The 20171-nt window shown below is 41.6% G+C and overlaps 1 protein-coding gene across 3 annotated transcripts in view; it reads right to left on the bottom strand.

Moving 5' to 3' along the window:
* PDZD2 (PDZ domain containing 2) overlaps window positions 1–20171 on the bottom strand; it is a 184586-nt gene that overhangs the window by 62056 nt on the left and 102359 nt on the right. For all 3 annotated transcript variants that reach the window (XM_088152773.1, XM_088152775.1, XM_088152776.1), the window contains exons 3-5: window positions 12446–12588; window positions 8842–8974; window positions 5179–5346 (exon numbers count right to left, since the gene is read on the bottom strand). In XM_088152773.1, coding sequence (XP_088008899.1) covers window positions 5179–5346; window positions 8842–8974; window positions 12446–12588 — 444 coding nt within the window. The remainder of the gene's footprint in view (window positions 1–5178; window positions 5347–8841; window positions 8975–12445; window positions 12589–20171) is intronic.

The following is a 20171-nucleotide window of genomic DNA, read 5'->3' as shown; positions in this document are numbered from 1 at the left end:
GTGGGCAAGCTTCTTTCAAAGTGCTCCTCCTCTTGTTTTCTAATAAAAGTTTACATTATTTTGTATACTCATGTGACATCAGAAGGAGAATTTGTTAGGTGTTCTCAGTAAGTCCAATCAATTGCAATAAGAATTTTCTTTGCATTCATAATCAAAGCAGTATTTAGACCCATACAATGAAAATGACAACTTCTTGTATTTATTGAGATTCTCAGATGAAAAGCCTGGCTGAGCCCATCATAACATTCCCCCTCCAAAATGGCAAACTATGAGAGATCACTATATAATTGGTTGCATTTCATGAAGACCCTAACCTCCGTAAATTACACAAGAAAATCCCCGTTGGGCAGCTTCATTCAAAGTACAGAAATCTTACTTACTAAAAGCTTGTACTAAGCATCACCCCACATAATTAATTCCATACTGGATTTTTTACAGTGCTGAATATACAAAGAGAGAGACAAACACAGAGAATTAGAAATAATTTTAAAAATCCAGTCTGTTCAGTGAAAGGGGTTTGGGGAAGGTTAACATATAATACAACTGATTCCTGTAGAATGTAAACTACCCAGCAAAACTCTTTCCCTTTTGTATAAATGAATGCTTGCTATTTTAAGACAGTGTTAGATTACAGATGTATATCTCAGAATTTTCACATCTTACTGTACTTTTTGCAGCTCTCACATGGGAGGAAAATGTGGTTTTCATATGATCGTTTTGTGATCAGAGCTTTCCATCAGTAGATTAGAGCTCCAGGACTGATTATTCATATGATTCGTTTTGAAAATATGCCCCCATGGTTTGCAAAGTTATACTAGATGGTCAAATGCCATGTTGGTTAAGAGTTTCAGTAACTGAAATCCAAAACATTTGGAGGATAGGAGAACCTCAAGTCACAGGGTCAAGCTAGCCTGGGAGAACCAAATTAGAAAATCCCACAAACAACTGATGCTTCAAAATACACATTAATAAGTAAGATTTACTGATTTTTAAAGGCATCCAAAATTTGTTGCCTAATGGTGGAGATAACATTATGATAATCTGCAGTAAATTGGCAATGTGTCTTAGTTATTTAAATCAGGCTCCTGAAACAAAAATTGGGGAAAACTTGGACTGGATATTGCCATGTATTGGGTTCTACTAAAACACAGAAAGTAGTTGCTGGCCTAGGGGATGCCCGAGTTTAGCCCAATTCTTAGTTCTCCAACATCCATAATTTCTTCTTGCCCCAGTGTTGAATTTCTGGGTGTGACAACCTTGACTTTCTTGCCCCCTTTCTAGCATGCCTGTCCCACCTTTAAATTGACAGGCACTCTTTCTCACACAGTTCATTCAGCCACTTTAAATCAGATCTTACACTGCCTATGTAGTATAAGACATTTTTCATATCTTCAGATTCCATATAAACAGCAGTGATCACAAATGTCCCCTTGCTTCACTTGTTGAATTCCTAAATCATAATTTAGCATCATAATTCCATTGTCTGACTGAAACATAAGTCATTACACATTGGAATTAATGTGAAGAAAAATATTTTAAATAGCATCATCAAGTGATAGGAAACTTAGGGCATTAGATAAAAGATCCAGCTAATTCAGCACTGTATCTCCAACAGTAACTAAACAAATATATCTAGGAAGCTCATAAGAAGTTCTTGGAAGTCTCAGGTCCAACATGACCCTTGCCATGGAGGTTCACTAGTGATTTTGGGTCAGTCGTCACTCCTCAGTTCAACCTGCTCCACAGAGTTGTTTATGTAGGAAAAGTGAAGGAGCTCTTGGAGAATAAATCAACCAAACAGGTACACAACAATATCTCCTGCTGTTTATCACTAGCATAAGACATTCTGGAGTAAACTGCTTTTCAACATGAAGGCTTCTGTCATTTACCCTTCATACCATCACAGAGAGATCTTTCATGTCTCTGACAAAAACTTATTAGACAAGCAGAGCTAAGAAAAGAATGATATGCAACAGAAATTTTCATGTGAGAAAGAATAACAGTGGAGGAAACATAACATAAATGCAAACAGAACATTTTGCTGTTATTGCTATACAGGTAGTCCTAGTTTAACATCCATTCATTCTGCAACCATTTGAAGTTACGATGGCACTGAACAAAGGGACTTATGACCGGTCCTCAAAGTTCTGGCCATTGCAGTGCCCCTGTGATCACATGAAAAAAATTCAGGCCTGCCCACATTTATGATCACCTGTTGGCCACCCTCCTACCTGCTGCTATCAGCTGTCCCAACTGTCTGGCCCTGCCCATTGCCACCACACCTGCCACACCATGCGCCACTACTGTACTGGCCAGGGCCTTCTTTCATGCTCCCTTCTTTCATGCTGGTGCAGCTGGGGCCTCCTGTTGTGTACCAGCCAGGGGCTCCTTTTGCACACTGGCCAGGGCTTCCTTTCGTGCAGTGGCTAGGGCCTTCTTTTGTGAAAGAAGGACCCAGCTGGTACAGTAGTGGCATGTGGTGTGGTGGGCAGGGCCAGGCAGTGGGTAGGCAGGTAGCCAAAAGGTCAGAGATGCGGGGAGATAGGTGGATGCTGCATAGTAAATTAATTCACTTACCTTATTGTTCAAACCATGTCTCCTATCCTTAAATTCTTATACTAGTCACCTGACCTCTCTGAAATCTAACACATGCTAACCTTTAAAACCTTCTATATTCTGCACCAGAGCCAGCACTCTGTACACTGAAAAAATGATTAGGAGGAAAAGCTTTGAAACTTGTGCAAGCCCAGCAACTCTCAACTGCTCATTAAAGCAGCTACCTTTTTTTTCAGGTTTCTGTACAAGTGTGAAAAATGATGCAGCTCCTTTAAGGTGTTGATCTGTGTTTTTAATGTGACTCTTAAAGAAGCCTGAAAAAAGATGCGTCTGTTTAATGGGTAGCAGAAACATGATTGCACAAGTACCAAGCACCTCTTCTGATCATTTTCCAAGCATGCTCAACCCTACAAATAGATGGCCAATATGGTTAATATAAATAAAGCTAGATTCCTTGTCCTAATTTATTCCTCTCTTGTTAGATATTTTTTGTCCTCCAGTTCTAACCTCTTCAGTTGCCCAAAGATGTCCTGCTCCCTTATGTGATTCTGCCCATACTCCCTTGCTTGGAACTTGGAATACCCATAGGCAATTAAATATTACAGGTAGTCCTTGAGTTATGACCATTCATTCAGCAACCGTTTGAAGTTATGATGGTGCTGAAAAAGGAGACTTACAACTGGTCCTCAAAGTTGTGGCCATCCAAGCACCCCTGATCCAAGCACCCATGATCGTGATCTGGGGGCTTGGCAACCCATTCACACTTATGACCGGTTGCTAAGCACCCCACAATCACATGATCGTTATTTACAACATTTCCTGCCGGCTTCCCCCAAGCAAAGTTAATGGGAAGCCAGCAAGGAAAGTCACAAGTTGCTGGGGTAAGTCTCCCACTCAAATGCCTTTCTCTACCTGCACACACAGTGTCCTCCTTCCCCCCTTCGCTTGCACACAACTGTGCCCTCTATCCCCAGCCCCCCTGCACTTGCACACACACACACGCAACCCACGTCCTCTTTCTACATTCTCCCTGTGATCACACACATGCAAGCAAGCACCCCGCATGCTCTTTCCACAGCCTCCCTCTGATCGAATGTACACACCCTGTGCCCTCTTTCCATGGCCACCCTGGAATCACATGGACCCTGTGCCCTCATTCCCTGGCCTTTCTGAGCTTGCACCGCACTAAGCACCCCTTCCCGACTCACACACGGCCTGCGCCAGGCCTTCCAGTGTCTCCCCACCCCCCTGTGGCACCCCCGTGCTCCTTACCTGAAACTCCCTCTGCTTCCCACTTAACAACCCACGCATCTTGGGTTACGACAACAACCGGGACTGCCTGGATTGCCATCACTAAGCTATTTGGTCTATGTGGCATCACATTTTACAGTCACATCACTTAGTAACGGCAATCCTGGTCCCAATTGCAGTAGTAACTTGAAAGAGTTGAAAGAGGACGTTGGACCAGACAGGCTTCCAATCTGATCAAGTGGGGACTTCCATACCTTCCTAGGTCCATTTTAATTTTTTGGAGCAGGGATTTCTACAATATTTATCTCAAACTGGAAAGCCCCAAATGGTGATTGATAAATAAATCATTAAAATAGCCATCACCATCAGATCCAGAATCAATATATTGCACAAAGAATGAGGTACAAAGAAGCTGAGAAAGGAAATGACTTATTTATATAAAGTACAATATCATCTTCCATAGAGACCACAAGGAGTCTGTTGGGAGTGTGGCTAAAATAATATGAAATATGAAAGTAACAGAGTGATACATTTAAGTCCAATCGCTGCAAATCAATAAAAGTTCATCTAAGTGGACTGAGATGGAATTGTGTTTATCTGCTCCCTCCCTCTTCCTGGTCAAATTAAATCAGTTTCTTTTGTAAGAGAAAACTGTGGTTGATGCTGGCCATTTTTCATTATGGTGCACAAATGAGAGCACATGGGCACCACTCTCAATCTTGATCCAATAAGCCATTATGGTTTATTTAACAAAGAGCACTATGTCTGAATTGGTTTTTTAGTAAGTTGCAATGATAGTCTTACTGAAGAAACATGATTCTCTGACACACCTCTAAAGCAGCTACAACTGCTAAAGGAGATGACCAACTTGTTAATCAATATTTGTTCAAAACAGTATCCCAGGGAAGTGGCAAATGTCATTTGAGTTGCATTTTTAAGCAAACTGACTTCATTCACATTTCCTGAATTAATATGCAAATTTATCTCTATTTTGTGATAGAAGGCTCCATAAATGCAGACAAAATGCATATATTCAAGAACACGTATATGTACATAAATAAAATTTGCCTGTTCTTTTAAAAAGAGAGGAACTGACTTGAAAAGAAAAGCATCCTCCTCCTTCTGATGTCAAGAACGCATCTATGTAGCTTTGTTGGCAACACTACAAAAATGATTTGTCACTGTCTTCTTCCAGAGTGTTTTTCAACTTCCCAGTTTAGCCTAGAACCCTGGGTGGTACAAACAGCCAAGTACTAACTGTTTTCAACTTTTTGCTTTTTGAGACCAGCCCAAGTCAGATTTTTTAGCTATGCAAAGCTGAGCTGGGCAGGAAGTAGCCCAGTATGGCTTCCTGTGCAAGGTCATACTTACAGGGTCCAGGACTCCTGACTCCAGGGCTTTTCCTTTGACATCCTCCTCTTCCGGCGCTTCATTCTCCTTATTGTCAATCCAGGGGACCGTATCCTGAGCAGAACAAGTACTAATTAAGTCTGGCAAACTTGTAGATGGATAATGAAGAACATCTTCTTCTGCTCCTTCCTGCAAGAAAGAAAGAACAATACTTGCTGTTACATATATGAATACATCCATTTAATAATTGGCACAACAACCCTATAAAGTAAGCCTGTATTAGTATCACATTATAGATGATGAGCAGTTGCCAAGATTTCTCTTGGCTGGTAATGCCAGAAGCCAGGGTATATTATTTTAAAAAGTTCATTTCCATGTCCGATGCTTCTGTGGATCAATTGATCATTGGATGTGTTGGAGAACGAATCAGCTTATTCAAACTACATACAGGAAGTTCTTGTTTAGCAACTGCCTTGTTTAGTGACCATTTGCAGTTACGATGGTGCTGAAAAAGTAACTTTGCGACCAGTCCTCGCATTTATGACCTTTGCAGGTCTATACAGTGAAGGAAAGCTGAAGCAAGATCATAAACACAGTCATGGTTTCACTTAGCAACCACTTCGTTTAACAACCGAGATGCTGGTCTCAATTGGGTTCGCTAAGCAAGGACTACCTGTAGTCCCTCCATACCTGTATGCAATCTATTTCCATGATCCCAACATGTTTTAACAATGTTTTCCTACCAAAATAATTACCTTTCATTTGTCATGTATCAGGTTTCCAGTCTACTCTATTCTACTCTACTCTACTCTACTCTACTCTACTCTACTCTGTCTGTCTGTATCTATCAAATTTATATGGCTGTCCATCTCACAAGAAGTGACTCTGGGTGGCGTACAATAATCAAATAAAACAGCAAATATATAAAATAATCATTATAAAAGTATAAAACAATCATTATTAAAAATTAAAATAATATTAAAAATTAAAATATACAAACCACAAGGCATGGAGACAGTGACTATATCAACCACAATAGAGGAGCCATCTTAAAATGTTACCAGTTCCCTGGGGGCCCCCAAGCCTGGTGACATAACCAGATCTTGAGGGACTTCCAGAACATAAAGAAGGATGAAGCTAACCTAACTTTGGGGGGGGAAATGTTTCATAAGGCAGACACCACAGCAGAGAAGTCCCACCTCCTGGGTCCCACCAAAGGTAAGTCCCTCACAGATGGTACCTGCAGCATGGCTTCTCTGCCGGATCTAATGGGATGGGCTGATGTAATTGGGGAGAGGCACTCCCTCAGATAACCCAAATAACGTTGCTATTTCTAAAGTATTTTCAGCTATTTTTTTGCCTAGTTTTTTGGAGAGCGAGTTCAATATCAGGGAACTGAAAAACTGCATCTGTAGGACTGGATATCTTGACTAGAGAGAAACCACTTTCTCCAGCATTACTAGCCAAACAGTCCAGCTGTTCCCTTTTCCAATCAGCAAATCTTCCTAGAGATGAATAGCTACATTGCGTAATGGTAGCCATATTTACAGGTCTCCCTTCATAAAATAGCTGAGAAGCTCTCACTCCCTGCCCCACTTTCCTCTCCACCCTCCAAAGCTGGAGCAAAAAAAAAAAAATCCATGGTGGTACAACAAGACATGGCACCATTGCAGACAGATTTGGGAAAGGCTTGCTCACCTTCCCCCATTTCTCCTTATGAACCATCCCTAAAGAATGAGTCCCTGAAAAGCCCCCATTTTCACAGAGTCTTTCTAAGACTTTAACTTAATCTCAGGTAAGGGTTAGCTAACCCAATAGCCAACAGTTCCCATGACACAGTAGGCTCAAGGGAGCATGCTAAATTCTATGGAGGCTATTCTGTGACAAATATAACCCTCTCAGGGTTAGCAGGTTAGGTCAATTTTATTTATTTACTTATCAGCATTATTCTCTGCCTTTTCTTAGAGAGCTCAAAAGTGCTCCCTCCTATTTTTCCTTACAACCACCTGTGAGATAGCCTGGGCTGAGAGACTGGCTCAAAGTCCCACAGTGAGCTTCCATGGCTGACAAACACCCACACCCAAATGCTGACCCAGTTAAACATGTCATGAGAACAAAGGCCATAGCTTTAAACAGAGAAAGGCACTATGACACATGCAATGGGTTATACGTTACACATTCCCTTGTCCCACATGATCAAGCAAAACGGTGTTCATGAGACTGATTCATTACTTGTTTCTTGTAGCATTTAGGGGTGACTTACATTTGGAAATGAGCCGGTATGATCAAGGATTCATACATAGGATTCATTCATTCATACATATATATGATTCATTCAGTCATGGGATTGCCTTTTTCATGGACTCCAGTTGACAAATTCCATTGAGAGTGAACAGTTGACTCTCCAAGTGATGGGAGAGCAAGAACCAAACATGCTTGGGCAAAATTCCCTTTAGTTTTGCTTGTAAAAATGGTTGCCACACTGCTTTTAGTTACATAGGTTTGTGCTCTTATTGCGTAACTGACATATACCCAATAAAACGCATATTGTTATACCCCACAAGTGCAATAATGAAATAAATGTATGCTTTTAGTTCATGTAAAACATATATTGGCAGGGCTACTTCCTCCGAGAGTTTAAGTCAGTTCCACGGAAAATGTAAGTGCAGGAAGAATTTATGGAAAAGTTTGGGGCAATTTGGAACCCAGCCCAACTCCATCAACTAAGAACAAACTTACTGACAGCTATTCTAAATAGTTTTAACTGACACAACACAATTAAAAAAAAAAAAGGCAAACTGTTGCCAAATCTGTTGGATAGTTAATAACTCCAACTGTTGCAGAAATCACTATAAGTCTGCACACCTTGAGACTTGTTCTAGGGAACTTGAGTGCAATGTGATGACTTTTTAAATTATAGGACTAGACTTTAAATTTATACACGGCCACCTACAGTACGCATAAGTTCTGAAAATGTACTCCAGCGATTTAAGTTATTTTACTGTCCACTCCAGGGATGGGGAATCTTTGGCCCTCCAGCTGTTACTGGACTACAGTTCCCATCACTCCTGACAATTAGCCAAGCTGATGGGAGGAGTCAACAATAGCTGTCTACTGGTTTCCCAGTCCCTGAGCTATCTCATCACAAGACAGTAAGCATCTTCTCCGAGAGTCACAGTAAGGCCCTTACTATCTTATATATGGTATTCTGTGGTCAATTACATGCCCACAGAACAGGGAAATTGAGCTTCTGCCTGGATGAAGACTGAACCACTGCAAAAATGGTGATCCCAGAAATTGTTTGGAAGTTTCAGAAATTTTAAGAAGTAAAATGGATGCTTTAAGCATCTGCAAGGTTTAAGGCATCCATTTTACTCTTTATCACCCTTATTTTAAAAAGTGGTCTTATTCCACCCACTGTCCACTCCAATCCCCTGTTGATTTCCTCCATGGTTTAATGGCCCTTCATAGGAAAAAAAAACTTTTCCAAGTCCCAGGCTAACTGATCAAATCCTCTCATCAAACATAAGGCAGGTCCATAAAGCTGATGTCCATTCTTTCTTTCTTTCTTAGTCAGCTTTGCATTTTCAACACTAAAGGTTATGACCACGTCTTATAAAAAAGGATCTTCTAATCTTCTGTGTTTTCTTCAACATATGAAATCATATACACAAAATTACTTACCCTGCTTGCCACTACCAGGTACACAAGGCCTTCAGCTGACCGAAGTAGAGCAACAGCATCTTGATGGGACAGACCAACCAAAGACTGGCCATTGATCATTAGAAGCTCATCGCCCACCTTCAGCCTGCCGTCTCTAAGAAAACAAAAAGAACAAAACCGCTTCATACCACCAAAAAAAACCCCTCATGTGTTTATCTCCTTCAGCCTTAAAAGAGGACATAACAAGCTGGAAAACTCATGCTGATATCAGGGGTCAAAGACAATGCTGGGTAGCTGCAGCTAAAATATGTCTTAGTAAACGTTTGCCTCCACCCCAAGATTAAGAAATGTGCAAATAAGCGGCCATGCTTGATCTGGAAAACATGACTCCATCCATCCTCTTCAAAGGGAAATTTCAAGGTGAACATCAGAAGCTCCATCTGCATTTTGTTAATAATGAATATTCAACTCCATGTTTACTTAACACTTTCCCTGGAGAGTCTCAGAATGCTTTATCAACTCCAACAGTAAGTAGGTCAGCTTCACCACTGAATTTTCACTCATTTGTTCTGGAGCAGTTAACTCTGCACGGACTCATTCTGGTCCTAGCACTCTTTCCTATCCTTCACAGAAAGGAATAGGACCCTTTTTGGTCAAGTCCCTTTAAGCATTTTTTTTTTTTTGAGTCAGTGGACTAATCCCATGTTAAGGCTCCTAGTCTGAGAATCTGATCTAATTTCTCATTAAAAAAAAAAAAAAAAGCCCTAAAACAAACACTTTTTCTTCCCAAGAAAGAGAGTTCTCAAATATAAGAATTCTCAAATCTCACTTTTCTTCCAAGAATTAATTCGCCCTTAAGGTGTAAGACTAAAGTCAAATTACACCTCACCCATCTTAGACTGCATTTTCAACACTGGAAATGCACCTTTGATCAAACAATAATTCTCACCTAGGTTGGCCAAAGCCAAGAGATTTTTCCTGGTCCTGGGCATTCTACATCTCCTAAAAAATACAATCTTATGAAATTTCTGCATTTTTCTTTCTTTCTTTCTTGCATGCCAGGAGTGCTTCTTGGGGTTGGATGAAGAGCCACGTTAATGACCTTGAAGTCTAAGTTAGGCCCTATCAATCTGGAAAAATCTTCATAGCTCCTCTACATACTATCCACTTTATATTAGACCTACTGGTGCTCATACAGATAACACGTACAATACTCCCTGGTGATCCATATTCCTTTTCCAGTGGTAATGAAAGTTTTATCTCAGGCCAAGCAGATTACATGCAGTAAAATGTGCTATAAAGGATTGGCTTTCTTTTTTTTAATCTTACAAATTCTTCCATTCTGCAGGAAGGGACAGCCTTGGATTCTTAATGCTGGAAGTGGGATTCTATTTGCCACAGGACAAATGGAGCTGAAGAAGGAAACACTGCTGCTATTATTATTATTATTATTATTATTATTATTATTATTATTGTAGTAGTAGTAGTAGTAGTAGTAGTAGTAGTAGTAGTAGTAGTATTTTGGCTATGGATTTGCAGAAGATTCTAGACTTCAGATGCCTAGTGCTGCCTTTCCCAACCTGGCTTGGAACAATGGGAGTTGTAATCCAGCGCAATGGGAGGATAAAAGATTGGTGAAGGCAGACTTAGTTGGTGAAAAACACCAGTGAGATACAGTGGTACCTCGGTTCACGAACTTAATTTGTTCCGCGACTCTGGATCTCGAATCAAATTTTCCCATAAGGTTCAATGTAAATACGGTTAATCTGTTCTGACCCCTCCGAATTTGGTCGCCAACTGATTTTGGTTGCGACCCGAATCAAATTTTCCCATAAGGTTCAATGTAATTACGGTTAATCCGTTCTGAACCATATTTTTTTTCTTTTTTTAAAACCACAAAAATATAACACAAAGTACAGTACGAAGAGAGAGAACGCTAACCTTGATCGAGGCGACTGGCGTGGAGGACAGGAAGGCAGGTGGGGAGGCAGTTATTGCTTGGAGGGAGAGTCCCCCTCGCTACAGGAAGTCACGACCACGTGTCATGGCAGGGAAAATGGCTGCGGATCCTGTTCGTCACCCGATTCGGTGTTCGCGAACAGAAGCAAAATTTTGCGAACGGAGCTGTTCGTGACCCGAATTGGTCGTGAACAGAAGCGTTCATGACCCGAGGTACCACTGTATCTAAGTCCTGCATTTACAACAGAGGCATTTTTCTATGAAATAAGACGCCTCTGTCCTTCATTCAAGTTGACAGAGAGATCTCCAAAATAGCTTTTTCTTTCATTCATCTGATCAAAGTAATTCTGCTGAGAAATAAAGGGATCCAATTACCTGCAGATACCTTGGTTGCACCCATATTCAAGAATATATAGAATATATAGATTTAAAAACAAATGTGTATACATTACTGTTTGTGGCAGGTTAAAAAAATGAATATGTACCAGTAACTATTGTCTTCTTAATATATTTGAAGGTTTAAATTTTCCAAATCAAGCCAATTAAAAACTGTTCAGTTTTCCTGTACCTCTAAATTGGCAAAACAATCCATGTAGAGGATTCAAGGACCCATCGCAGGCATGGGGTGGGGGGCAGAAGCATTATTTACATTGATCTACCACAGGCAGAAGGACACCTCATCAAATGGAGCTATCCCTTAGCACAGGGTTCCTCAACCTCAGCCACTTGAAGATGGGTGGACTTCAACTCCCAGAATTCCCCAGCCAGCCACAGCTGGCTGGGGAATTCTGGGAGTTGAAGTCCACCCATCTTCAAGAGGCTGAGGTTGAGGAACCCTGCCTTAGCAGATTTTGTTTTGAGGGCAAAGCAAGTGCCTATTTTTACTTGCTTATTTTTCAAGTCTTAAATTTAGTATTCCTACTAAATCTCTAGATGCAGAGATCTATTTATCTGAGGGTTATAACAACAACAATCATGCTTATTTCTACCAATAAGCTACTCAGGATTAGTGGGACACCTTGGAAAAAGTATTTCTGAGAGGAAAAGCTTGGAAAAAATTTTTTAGTGGGAATTCTTATGGGAGTGTGAAAAGAAACAAATGCAACATGATAAACCCAAAAGGTCCCATTGCAAAGAGGTCCCACTGCCCCAGCCACATCAGGTGCATAGTAACCAAGATTGTCAAGCTTTTTTGGCAGCAAGGGGGAGGGGACTTCCTTGTCAGTAAAATGTAATGACAATAAAATGATAATAATAACTGGTTACCTTTTATTTTATTTTATTTTTGGAGGGGGGTTGCCTTCAGGTCAGTGTGGACTCCTGGCAATTGCCTGCATTTTTCTTGGCAAGATTTTGGAAGTGGTTTGCCATTGCCTCCTTCCTTGGGCTGAGAGAAAATGACAGGCCCAAGGTCACCCAGCTAGCTTTGGTCCCTAAGGCCAGACCAGAACTCAGTCTCTCAGTTTCTTTATTGATTGTTGTTGTTGTATGTTGGATTTTAATACTGAAGGTTTCTTTGAGAACCAATCCCACCCCAACAAGCAGGTATCAATCAAATAATGTAGCACATGATATCTGGTTTTGTTGTCCTTGAGCTTTGGATTCCTATCTGACTGAAAGGTGGGAGAGACAGACTTGCGTTAAAAGACCACACAAAAAAGGCTACCTGTGAGCCGATCCACCTTCTTCCACCCGGGCAATTATGATGGCATGAGGGGAACGCTTTGATCCACGGCCTCCAGTGATCTGGATTCCCAGCCCGTCTGTTCCCTTCATCATGGTCATCTTCCATATCCGACAGCCTTCTCTCTGGGAGGAGAAATGGAAGAGAGCCCCTGCAGTGTTACTGGGGGAGTCGGGGAGAAGAGAGATCCTTCTAACTGCATCTATTTTCTCCTTCTACTTGAGATCTAGCATGTGCAACGAGAAAAGGCATGAAGATGCAGAAACTTTAACTTCCCTGTTGTCAGCCAAGGAAAGCCACGTGCTGGCACCATTAAGGCCAATAAATCTGATGACACCTGTTCAATGGCTGTCACCTAAAAAAACTGCAAAGCAGCAGTAACTTGTTTTCTCTGGAGGCTGTAGCTAACATTTTAGGTCAAAGCTGTGTGTCTTTGGCTTAAAGCAACCTAGGGAATTCCAGATGAAGGTAGCATCTGATGTGATGGTTTCCCAGTTCACAACATCAGTATTTCGTTTCTCTGTCTCTCTGCCATCTTCATTCAAAAGTGATTGATACTAGCTGGGGCCGTAGCCACAGTCAGGGATAATACAGCATAGCATCCTCCTTGAATGGGAATTTTTTCTATTTTAAACAACATTCTTTACTCACAAAGATATAAGCAACGGCATGGAGGCCAGATTTTTCCTAATTGCTAAGGAAAAAACCCCCCACAGTGATGCAGTCATATATACACAAATAACCCCCACCACCACCACACACACACACATACATAAGAGACTTACTACAAAATATCTGTGCAAACTTTCCAAACTTAAATACAGCAGGAAATCTGTATTACACCCTGGATATTCTGAAGTGATCCACTTTACCCCTTAGAAACCCACACAAATTATCTGGCTCTAAGCCCAACGTTCTCTGGTGAAAAGAAGCACACCTTGATTCCAGATGTCAAGTTTCTTGGTATTTCCACTGTGCTCAAAAGGAGACTATAATTTGTTTAGAACAAAGAGGGTGGTTATTGCTGGGAAGAGCTTGTTTTTCCTACACCTGGCAGAGGCTTTTCTGCAAAGGTAAGACTCTCAGTAAGGGCCCAATGGTTGAGTCACAGCTTCCTTATTAGCAATATTTTGCAGACCACAGGCCCCAAGGACTTGGCCTAATATTGCTTTATTGAGACTTGGGAAATAAAAGGTGCCATACAGGAGAAAGAGAGGTACCTTTGCAGTAACAGAGCAGATCAACTTGCAGAGGATAAAGATGTCATTCCAGTGCTAGAAAGCACGTTTTTCCTGTTTCAAAGGTTTTCCACTATTCAAGGCAAATTAATCAAAACCCTGATGCTTATTACACTGCATTCTAGCTCCATTTACCCCTCCCACTGATATTCATACACTGTACTGAACCAAACAAAGTAACATAATTGCCATTAATGATAATTGCAACTAATCACACATCACCCTGTTTCTAGATCACATCTGGTTCATAGAACACATTATTGTGTAAATCATGGTGGCTTTGGTAGTGAAATAAAACAGGTTTTTCCATTCCCCTTCCACTTCTTCAGTTGGTGGAATGAGGACAGAGAAAAACAGAGGATGAAGAAACTACCCTTTTTATCCTTTCCAGCTCAGCGGAAAGTTTGAAAGAAATTCTACAAAGTTGCTCAGAAGTCTATCCATCCACTGGCAGGATAACTTGTCCCAAACTGGACAGAACAGGACCAAATTTGACACAGTAAGAGAAACAGGGAAAATAAACATTGTGTTACAAATGGGATGGATCAAGCTGGGCGGCTGGAGGGAGCTGGGATGAGCATGGTATGTCTTTCCTATTGCTCCTTGATCTCTCAGCAGCTTTCAGTACCACCAACCATGGTATCCTTTTAAACTGGCTTTGGTAGTTGGGGAAGGGAGGCACAGGTTTATAGATTCCCTCCCCCTTTCCCTGTGGCTGGTTTCAATCAGTGCTGACAAGTGAGGAGAGATTGCACCTGCAGCCCCTCATTTGTGGGGCACTGCTGCAGAATTTGACGCTCTTATTCCTGTTTCATATCTACAGGAAACTGCTGGGTGACGTCATCCACTGGTTTGGGATCAGGTATCATCAATATACCGATGATACCCAGCTATACATCTTGACCCCAGGCTAGCCAGGCAGTGTGGTTGAAGTACTAATCCGCTGTCTGGAGGCTGTGCAGATCTGCATGGGGAGGAAGACTCAGGCTTAATCCTGACAGTGTCTATTAAGAGTCCCCTGAATCTGGAGACATTCCACTGTAGACTCTCAGTGATGTTGCATTTCTCCGTTTGAGATTTGTGTGTGATCTAGGGACCCTTCCAGACTCTCAGCAACTGCTTGAAGAGCAGGTGGCTGCTGTGGTCAAACGGGCCTTTGCACAATACATCTAGTGTGCCAGTTACACCCTTCAAGAGACACTTTAGACAGTCACTCATGCTCTGATCATCTCACAATTGAATTACTGCAATGCATTCTATATGGGGCTACCTTGAAGACCATCCAGAAGCTACATCTGGTCCAGAATGCAATGGCATGGGCAGTGATGAGGGCACTGTGTTATGTGCATGTGACCTCAGTGCTTTGTGAGCTGCACTGGTTACCAGTTGGCATGCAAAGTGCTGGTTATCACCTTTAAAGCTCTTTGTGGCTTAGGTCCTGGCTATCTGAAATACTGTGCATCTCCAGTTGTCTCTACCTGTCTGGCAGGGTGAAGCAGGGTAGGTAAGCTCTGGGTCCCATCTATTAAGCAATGTCATCTTGTGGGACACAGGAAATATGCCTACTCTGCAGCAGCACCTGCCCTCTGGAATATCCCCCCAGAAATCTGTGTGGCTCCCACCCTGATATTGTTTCAGAAACTGTTGAAGACCTGGCTGTTCTACCCAGGCCTTGGGGATGGGATGATCATAGAGTCCCCTTTGGCTGTGGGTGGTTTACATTTGGTGTTCTGCTCCTCCGGTCAGTTGTATTTCTTCTTATATGTATTGCAGAGTCAGACGGCCTCAAAATGGGATTAAATAAATAAATGCATCTCTATGGGAGGCCCAGGTGGGCAGTTGCTCAGATGTTGCCAATTACTCTATCTTAAGTTCCCTACCTGGTCATGTGACCAAGCAGAGTATCTGCAGCCCATTCTGAGCTTCACATTCAACACATACACACAAGCAACACAGATACATGAGAGGAGAGCAGAAACACACACACACACAGATGCATTCAGTTATTTCATTATACTTGGTGTATCCTACAGCCACTGTTAACAAAGGCTTGCGTACCTTCTCTATTTCATTGCCTTGACACTGGGTTTGGATAAACTATAAATGAGCATTTTGCAGAGATTCATAGCTCCTTTGCGCAAATATGAAAATTAATCAGTTTCCTGCTTTGGCTGAAATTGCTACTAGCATGGAACAAGCCAGGATACGAAGCCATAGACTGAGTTTCATATAATATCCTGAGTGATTGCTGAACCTCAATGAAGGCAGTATTGAACTATCTGAATCAATAGCCCAATTCAGTCTAGGACTGATTCCTAATTTCACAAAGTGCTTAACTTTGGACGGATCCCCCCACTTGTTTCTGAACTTGCCTTCTGTTTGCATCACTGAAAGAGATCTAGATGAAATTTGCATTTAAAAGGGGCATAAATGTCTCTATGCATATGCTACAAAGACAATTAGGCTAGGGCAGGAATGTAATTTTCTGTCTCATTATGTGTGAAAAATGGGTTATCTATCTTATACAACAGGCCCCAAATGAGAATAGAATTTTTTTAATTTCATGTTGCTTCTAGGAGTTATCTGCCTGCGTCAGGAAAGCTTTGGCCATTAAAGAGATGCATTTACACTGGGAGCGATCTATACCTTGAACTGCAAGTATGTGACACAGCTTTCGAGAGGCGGATCAGGACTGTATCGAAAAGCTTGGGTTGTAACTTGGATCAGACAGGATGCTTAAATTCTTTGCTTTCATACACATCCCAGCTCCATCATTAATAAATCAAAAAGGAAGGTTGTTTGCTTGTTTCCACAAGCAAAAACAGAGCCTATTTGCAATTCAATAAGATCTAAAAAAAACTGTACAGAAGCAATGGGAATTTATTTGAAGAAATCCTTGCCAACATAAAATTCACAGTGTGTAAAGTTTATTTACGTAGGCAGCCTTCATTAACCTTTTTTGCAATGTTTTTGTGGGTATTGTGTAAGTCAGGTCTGAACATTTTTTAACCTGTAAAATGGGTTACCTATGAATGAATGAATGAATGAATGAATGAATGAATGAATGAATGAATGAATGAATAAGAATTTCTGATGAAAGTGAAGAGATGCCCAATGTCACATCAAGAATTTACATAAACTGTGCCTTATCTATGGAGCTTTTGCTAGGAGCTCTGCATTAACTGTAGCTAATCTTAATTATGGTTTATGAGACTGACTTACTGCAATAACCCTTAGTCAAGATTGAATCACAGTTTAGGGCACAGCTATAACATAAACTATAGTTAACCAAAATAGAAATGAAAGCTTCTAATTTCTTATTCTGGCCATGTCAGAAGGTAAGGGGACCTGTTTGGGGAAGATTAAGCTGATCCCCATCCTGACCATGTTTTTTTTTTTTCTTGGAAGGAAGAATGCAGGCAAAGACCACTCTAGAAGCCTGCTTGACCAGGGTCCCTTCCTGCCCACCCACATTGGACAACTGCTAATAACTATCTGGTAAGGAGAACCTTAAGAAATATATCAGCAACCATCTTGCCAAATATGACACTTCTTGTTCAGTCCAAATATTGCAAGAGGGCCTGGTGAAGATCTCACTCCCTCAAGAGGTCCATGGGGTGCAGGATAAATGGCTGGTCTTTTCAGAAAACTCTCATCTGGAGATACATTTGTCCCCTGACCCTCCCTGCATTTCACAAGGCATTGGAGACCATACTAGTCAGTAATGCCTGTAATTTGGGAAGATTAAAGGCAACCATGTTTGTAATTAGTTATTTACATAGCACGTGATGTTTCTTGCTTTGTTGTACACTACTTACAGTTGGTACGATTACAGCAGTTTAAAATATTATAAAAATTATATAAATCAATAAAACAGAAAGAAATGGCTGGAAAATAGTGCTAACTCTGGAACTGGAACTCTTTACAGAGACTGGATTGGCATACTGTGTAAATATCATGTGCTTCCTGTCATTTAGTACTGTGTTAATCCAGCACTCGTGGTTACTAGACTGTGGTTTATGGAATAATGTGTTGCATGAAGCCAATTATAACTTGTTCAGCAAATCTTGGTTTACCATGAAATCTAATCCCAATCAAGGATGGATTAATACATTGCTATAAACTATACTCTGTTTCATTTGGGCTTAGTATATTATGTAAAACCAATCATAAATGAAGTTTTTATGGCTTAGTGTACGGTGTGAATCTAGTCAAGTGTAGTTTATTCAGTAAACCACAATTAAATAAACCATGCTTAGAGTAATGTATGAATTGAGTCAGACTGCTAGAATATTCAGCCCAATATTTCTGCTGACAAGCTAGTTGCCAGGCGCTCTCTACAGCTTACAAACATGTAACACAGAGATGAGGCTTTTCCTCTGCTGAAGCAGGTATGGCCTTGTAAATGACATGGAAGAGAGATCATCTGTGAACCAGATGTGATCCCTTTTGCAGAGGAAAAGCAAGATTCAGGTAGCCATTAGCTTATGACAGCAATTGAGACCAGAATTGCCATCACTAAGCGGCACAGTTTTAAAGCACAGCATCACGTGACCATCAGTCCCAGTTGCCATCATTAAGCAAGGACCATGCGGGTCGTTAAGTGAGGATCTCATGGGACTGCAAATTCCGACGTTCCCTGCCGCCTTGTTCACTTTGCTTGTGGGAAGCCAGCAGGGAATGTCAGAAATCGTGATCACATGACCATGGGGACGCTGTGATGGTTGGAACTATGAGGACCATCATAAATACCATTCATTCAGTGCCATCATAATGCTGGTTGCTGGAACAACCTAAAGAGATTGCTTTATATCTTGTATTTAAACTACAGGTACAGTAGGATGCAATTAGTGTGAGTTCAAATAATGCAATGGTGCCTGGGGGAATTCTGGGAATTGAAGTCCACGCTGAGGTTGAGAAACACTGCTTTAAGTGAATCAAACAATCTGTTATTCATTCCAATATATATTCATTTCCAATAAGAAAATAAATCTATTGTGGCTTACAATAGAGGAACTAAAGTTGAATGAAAGTCCATCTGAAGGTGAACCATGATTCACATTTCTTTTCATATCAGAAGAATGAAACATCATTCCTAAAGGAAGTTAACTTTACTACTATGGGATTGCAAACTGAGCGCTGGACTCTATTATCCTTCCTGTGCAGGATTGGGGATCAGCAAAACCGCCACTATAGAGTCCAAAGCTAAATCCCAAAGAGTTATTCACAGCCAAAGACAGACACAGAGGAACAGTCAGTGAGTTGGTCTAGAAGTCAAAAGCCAAACCCAATGTTTCTCAGCCATGGCAATTTTAAGATGTGTGGACTTCCACTCCCAGAATTCCCCAGCCTCTCATGGCTGGCTGGGGAATTCTGGGAGTGGAAGTCCACACGTCTTAAAGTTGCCAAGGTTGAGAAACACTGGCCAAACCAATCTGAATCCTGATCAAAGTTTCAGAGAAAAAAGACTAGAGAGCAAAGAGGTGCTAGGCAGTGAAATCATTACTCCTAGGTGGTTGTCAATTGTACATCTCTGCCTCTGGCCATCTTGATGAAGCTGTCAAGGTTCTTTCCCAATGCCTGGAGGCTGTGGCTGCCCAGATGGGGATGAACAGGCTTTAGCTCAACCCTGCCAAGACTGGGTGGCTGTGGGTTTGGGACCCCTGGGGTCGCAGAATCGGACAGTTTCCATCTTTGACTCGCCCTGCTTAGATCTGGGGCCTCCCTGGACTCACAGCTCCTGCTTGAGGCACAGATGGCAGTTGTGACCAGGAGGGTCTTTGCACAGCTTTGCCTTGTGGGCCAACTGCACCCTTTCCTGGATCAGGAGGCCCTGTTCATATTCACTCAGAACCTTCATTGCAGCCCAGTAGGATTGCTACACAGCATTCTGCATGGGGCGGCCCTTAAAGACCATCTGGAATGTACAATTGGTCCAGAATTGCAGCAGTGCGGGTAGCTGTGGGTGCTTCTCATTATGCCCATATGGCACCACTACCCCTGTGAGCTACTGTGGTTCCCAGCCAGCTTCCAGGTGCAATTCAAAGTGCTGGTTATCACCTTTAAAGCCCTAAATCTCCCTGCCCCACATGCTATGAGAGGGAAGGCACACTCCGGATCCCTTCGTTGAATCAATGCCATCTGGTATAGGGCAAAATGTCCTCCTTTTTGTCCTCATGTCCTCCCTCCGGCAGTCACAATCTTAAAATCAAGCACTGTCTGACTTTTTGGGTATCTACAATCTATCTCTTCCTGAGCAGCTTTTCTCTGTGGTAGAGAGCTTCCCTCATAAGTGCTAACCACAAGTTAACAATCTCTGCTCTGTGATCTTGATTACTACCCTCCCACCCACTTGGGCTGCTGCCTGGAATTGACAAGACCTTAATCAGTTACACACTGAAGGCTTTTGCCTCCTAACCAGCTTTAGCACATTCCTGTGATTGAAAAACCAGTTTTTCTGATGCCAGAAA

Source organism: Python bivittatus, unplaced genomic scaffold, assembly GCF_059951505.1.
Source record: "Python bivittatus isolate LINGU-HERP-01145 unplaced genomic scaffold, Pbiv_v1 ctg000570_np1212, whole genome shotgun sequence".
In the NCBI taxonomy this organism is placed as follows: domain Eukaryota; kingdom Metazoa; phylum Chordata; class Lepidosauria; order Squamata; family Pythonidae; genus Python; species Python bivittatus.
Note: the sequence above shows the minus strand (reverse complement) of the source record. Positions and strands in the feature narration are given on the sequence as shown.